Genomic DNA, 5,680 nt, shown 5'->3' with positions numbered 1-5,680 from the left:
GTTACGACTTGTTATAGTTATATGTAGATATCCATACCCTGGTTATGTAGAAAAAGTTTAATACATTAGTTTTGTAGTTTACCCACACCATATTTTCTAATCGGGCCTCAAATGCACCTAAAGCCTCATATACACCTAACGTCTCGTATTCAAATCAAGTGCACAAGGAAAAGATTTTGGATTCTTTGAGCAAGTTATTGATGTAATTCAAGCCACTCCAACCTATGTTATTGATAGCAAGAAGTTTATCGCTGCACTCAATTTTTATTGCTGCAACAAGAGATTATACTTTTTTACCACATTCTTTTCATATTGTTGTTACAGTTATGTGGCAAAAGTTTCATTTTGCAGCAGTAAATTATTGCTTTTATCTGTAGCTGAAAAATACTATGACTAGAAATTTGCTTTTGCAACACCTATATTGAAGGTGTGGCAATATATGGTGTAGCAATAGCTAGATTTTTTTTGTAATGCCAGTAAAACAAGAAATACTCTCTATTGACGACAATACAGGGATTCATGAGATCCGTATCAGTTTTGGGGTTAAGAACGACCTTAATTCTAACATCAAAATATTTTCGGGATGTAGTACCAGTTTATAATGTTGAGAAGAGCTAGCAATTAATGCAAAGAGCAATGCCGCAGGCGGTAGAACTACTACGACCCGATGTTCTCCAGACTCAAAGTCAGCCCTCCAATTGTGAATGGAGAACTCAGCCAATCCCAAATGATGTGAAAGACATTTTGTGTAGGAACAAATCAGTTCAGGTCTTTTATATGAATAGGTTACATAACAGTGAAGGACATAGTTGGGCGTCTGGGCCTAGGTCTTTTATATAAATAGGTTACATAACAGTGAAGGACATAGTTGGGCGCCTGGGCCTGGGACAACGTAGACCTTGGTTTGACCAAAAGTCAAAAAAGGTTAACAAACTTTAGTCAGTCCACCGCCCCAAATATCCAAATCGTTTTTTCCTATATTTAGGAAAATCATCAGAAGTCTTTCTTGTAAGTCAAGGAATCTACCCATCTATATATACGACCTATATTTCTAGCTTTCCTAGGACTAAAAGCGTTCAGGCACCAACTTTGACTAGGGATGGTCATGGGGCGCGTATGGGGCGGGGATCTTGTATCCCGGTCACTGTCCCGTTTAAAAAAAAAAACCACACCCTCCCCATTATCCGCTTGGTCTGGAACGGGGCGGATATGAAAAATATCCGTACGGGGCGGTTTTTTTACGGGTTACTCATAACATTAAGCTCAAATATGATGAGTTAATTTAATAATCAATACTTAAGTTCAACCAATAATATTAATAATTTAAAATTTCAAACTCATAAATTCATCGTAAAACAAGCAAAGAAAAACAAATTGGTATATAAACGAGCATCACTCATTTTAGTTCTTAATTATTTCTTATCAAGTATCTTCCTCCATGTTGATCACCTCATCGTCTGCTTCAGTTTCTTCCCAAAATGTTTCACCATCGAATTTTGATCCACCTAGCCAAAATAAGAAAGTGTATCATATAACCATAATGATGTATTAAAGGTAAAAAAAACATTTCAATAAAAAGAGAATTTCATTACCATTCAGCATATCCCATAGCCAGTCTTGAGCGCACATCAAAGCTTCCAACGTTTTTGGATGAAGTCTATTACGTTGGACACTCACAAATCTACCTCCGGTACTAAAAGCTGATTCGGAAGCTACCGTTGAAACTGGAATCGCTAAAATATCTCTAGCCATACACTGCAAGACTGGATATAAATAATTAATGATATCTTATACTTTTACGTTGTCTTTTATAATATAATATAATATAATTTCTTAGTTTAAATATAATATAAATAATTAATGATATCTTATACTTTTGCCTTTTCTTTTATAATATAATATAATATAATTTCTTAGTTTAAATATAATATAAATAATTAATGATATCTTATACTTTTACCTTTTCTTTTATAATATAATATAATATCTTAGTTTAAATATAATATAAATAATTAATAAAAATATAAAATCCTAAAATGGGAACGTACGGGGCGGGTATCGGGCGGGGACCTAGAATTCCATCCCCGCCCCATCCCCGCTTCACTAATTTCGGGTATTACCCATACCCAACCCCAACCCCGTTTGTACGGGTAAAACCCTACCCAATAGGGGCGGGTACCCACGAGAATGGGTTTGGGTGGGGCAAATGGCCATCCCTAACTTTGACAAAAGTAAGGAACTATAATTTTGGGCATACCAAAATCTTTCAAGACATACAAAATAGTTTTCCCATCCTAGGTGACCTTATAAGGGGTGTCTATTGGGTAGTTCAATTACCTATATACCCTTGATCTTAAAATCAAAAAATAAACTATCCTAAACATCTCTTCTTCTTCCTCTAGCTAAACCTCCTTCCTTTTCTCTCAGATTTTTTTTTCATCACTGTAATTAATTATCGATTCGTGAAAATTCGATCATCGGTTAAATTGAACTATATAATGGATCGTACAAAGAAAAAAGCAAACGTCAGGTGTTCTAAATCCTCTTCCAATCCATGAATTAAAGAAGAAGAACCAATTGAAGATGAAGGTATAAAAACTATAATTGAACCGGAAATTGAATCAGAAATTCAACCATTTGAAGCTCCAAATACTAAAATGAGGATAATAAGGTATTCCCTACAAACTCATTCTTTTATTTGTTGTTTTTCATGGATTGAATGGGTTAAATTGCTAAAAACTTAGGGTTTTTGACGGTTACAGTAGCGGGTTCGGCTGATAATGAGTTGAGTTTTGAGCCGAACTGTTCTTGAAATTTCTCCCTGAAAGTGTCTATGAACAGTTCGGCTATAATTGAGTTGAGTTTTTAGCCGAACCCCAAAATGTGTATTGAATACGTCCCAAAACAGTGCCAGGTTCGGCTAATACCTTGCAAACCTTCCCGGCCGAACCTGAGAAGTGAAATTTACCCCAGGTGGTTGTCAGGTTCGGTCGACTCGATTAGATCACTTTCAAGCCGAACCTCTCTCTGTAAACACTTCTAAAATATTGATTTGCAGGCTCTAGGTTCGGCTAGCTCGTGTTATTGAGTTATCAGCCGAACTTTCTCTTTCCACGCTCAAGTTTTTCGATCTTGTTTTGTTCATAACTTTTTCGTCCGATGTCGGAATGACCTCATTCTTTTTGCGTTGTGTTTGTCTTTTCATTCTCTTGAAGTTGAAGATAAGATATAATTGATTTTAATGAGTTTAATATGCACCTTGGTATTCTCCATCATTAGACTTCGCTTTCTTAACATTTTTAGTAATTTTGGAAGTGATCCTTGGTATCCTCGTGAATTATGTCTACTGGATCAGGTTGATTTTCCATGGGTCCAAGCACGATCTACAAAGAATATCACAAGGTTAAACACTAGAAAGGGAATATAATAACAAGGTTCGGCGCATTCGATAATCACATTATGAGCCGAACTATAAACATTTACAGGTTTCGGCTTATACGATATCCTCAATATGTGCCGAACCACGAACAATATTTTAACCCAAAAATTAACAAATTCATGTTCGGCTCAGACGAAAATCATATTATGTGCCGAACCTTGAACATAAGAGGTTTCGGCTGATACGATATTCTCCATATGTGCCGAACCAGTAACAATATTTCAACCCAGAAATTAAAAAATTATGTTCGGCACATACGATTTTGGATATGTAAGCCGAATTAGTAATGATTCTATTCCGGGCTATTCAGGATGTTGTTCGGCTTACTATGAAACTTTCATATAAGCCGAACTAGTGTCTAGCAAAAGGGTTGGAATTGGAAATTATAGGTTCGGCGCATGCAGTAAACATATTCAGTAAGCCGAACCGTTCATCAATTGGTAGATTCGGCTCATAGATGTGAGCTGGACCTCAACTTGTTTCGCCGAACCATGATTCAAAAAACCTAACTTTTGATAATTGAGAGCTATAAAAGTGAGATTAAGTATATGATATAAGAGTACCTGTGTATTAGAAGCATTGGGTTCCTCATCAATGTCTTCATCATCAGGATTTGGCTCATAAAAATCATCATCTTGAGTTTGTGTTTGAGTTTGAGCTTGAGTTTGAGTGGGTGTAAAATCATTCTCATAATCTAAGAAATCAGCCATTTGGGAATCATTGGTGTAGATGATGTGTATTTTCCTAGGTTTTTTAGATGATATATGACCCTCCTCATCCTCCATTGAATCAAGAATTAGAATTTTCTCACTTTCTCCTTCTCTTTCTCTCCTTCTTAACCAAACCAAAACTTTGATTTTTTTTCCTCAAATTTTTCATCTAAACAACTCTTATAATTCTGAAAATTATTTTAATCACTAAACAAAATATTTAATCACTAATCAAGATTATTAACACTAATACGTAAAGGGCATATTTGTCATTAAAAAAATTTGGGTTAAGGGGTTATCTGATTTTGCTATTTCACAACCTTTTTTGTCTATGCCTTGGAAGATTCTGGTATGCCCAATATTATGGTTCCAAGTAAGACGCGTTTTCTCCTCTATTTTTTCTTTTTATTCTTCTTTCATCAATATTTTAATCTCTTAGATCCAATCAGTATTCTTTCATCAATATTTTTAATCTCTTCGATCCAATCAATATGGCTGATATCAGACAAGCAATAATGTTTGATATACCTGCAATTCAAGTTTGTGACTTGCTTTGTTTTCCAGAGGAAAACCGTTGGGATTATCATCTTTTTGAAGAATATATATATTTTTGGCCACGACTCGTTTATGTTGCAGAAGACAGTGGTACCGGTGGTATTGTTGGATTTGTTATTGCTCAGAAGAAAGGAGAAGGCACTGAGAGTCATGGTTATATTGCATGTTTAGGTGTAGCTCCTACTCACCGGAAATCAGGGATTGCTCAGAAACTCATGGATGCTGCTCAGAACGCGTTAGCCAAAGAATATGGGTCTGAATATGTTTCTCTTCATGTTTGTAGAAGTAATCAAGCTGCCGTTGATCTTTATACTGAAAAATTAGGATATACTTATGAGATTGCAGCTAATTTTTATGAAAATCGGGAAGATGCTTATGTTATGCAGAAACAACTTTAAGGAAAACAAACAGATCATCTTGGGCACAGATTACGTGGCCGGCCGGATTCTTTCTTTGTTACAGAACTGTTGTTGGCCTGTTTTCTTACATGTATTGTTGTTGAAATGTCAGTCACGCTAATTAAATTGAAATCAATTTTTTTGGAAAATCATCAAATTCGATCAAAACTTACTACAATTCTTCAAATTTCTCCTGAATACAGAGATTTCCAATCACATAATCATCAAAATTTCAATCTTAACCATCTGATTACATCGATTTAAACATTTAATTTCAAAAATCAAACATTCTCAATTTTGTCAATTTCATCAAATTGAGCAAATCAGAATTCCAACTTCAGTTTCATACGATTACAACAAACCCGTGTTTTAAAATGAAGAATTAGTAGATCTAATTCGATCGATTGCAGTAGTAAAGGTAAAAAAAAACAACTAAAAACAGGTAAACTTTTGATCTAAAATCCGCCATTAACCAAAACCGTACCCTTTTGATTGAGCGTAAAGAAAAGATAACGAGGAGAAGATTGGACAGGTTAGACAGTATTGAGCGATTTACGGAAATACCCTTCTTCTTTCTA

At 35.1% G+C, this 5,680-nt stretch overlaps 1 protein-coding gene across 1 annotated transcript; it reads left to right on the top strand.

The window, feature by feature from the left end:
- The first annotated feature begins 4,640 nt into the window (after positions 1–4,640).
- Positions 4,641–5,102, top strand: LOC113311503 (N-terminal acetyltransferase A complex catalytic subunit NAA10-like). Its single transcript, XM_026560337.1, has one exon. The coding sequence runs from the start codon at positions 4,641–4,643 to the stop codon at positions 5,100–5,102; it is 462 nt and encodes a 153-aa protein (XP_026416122.1).
- Positions 5,103–5,680: the final 578 nt, after the last annotated feature.

Source organism: Papaver somniferum, chromosome 9 (genome assembly GCF_003573695.1).
Source record: "Papaver somniferum cultivar HN1 chromosome 9, ASM357369v1, whole genome shotgun sequence".
Classification (NCBI taxonomy): Eukaryota; Viridiplantae; Streptophyta; class Magnoliopsida; order Ranunculales; family Papaveraceae; genus Papaver; species Papaver somniferum.
The sequence above is the reverse complement of the archived record's forward strand: the minus strand, read 5'-3'. Positions and strand labels throughout refer to the sequence as shown.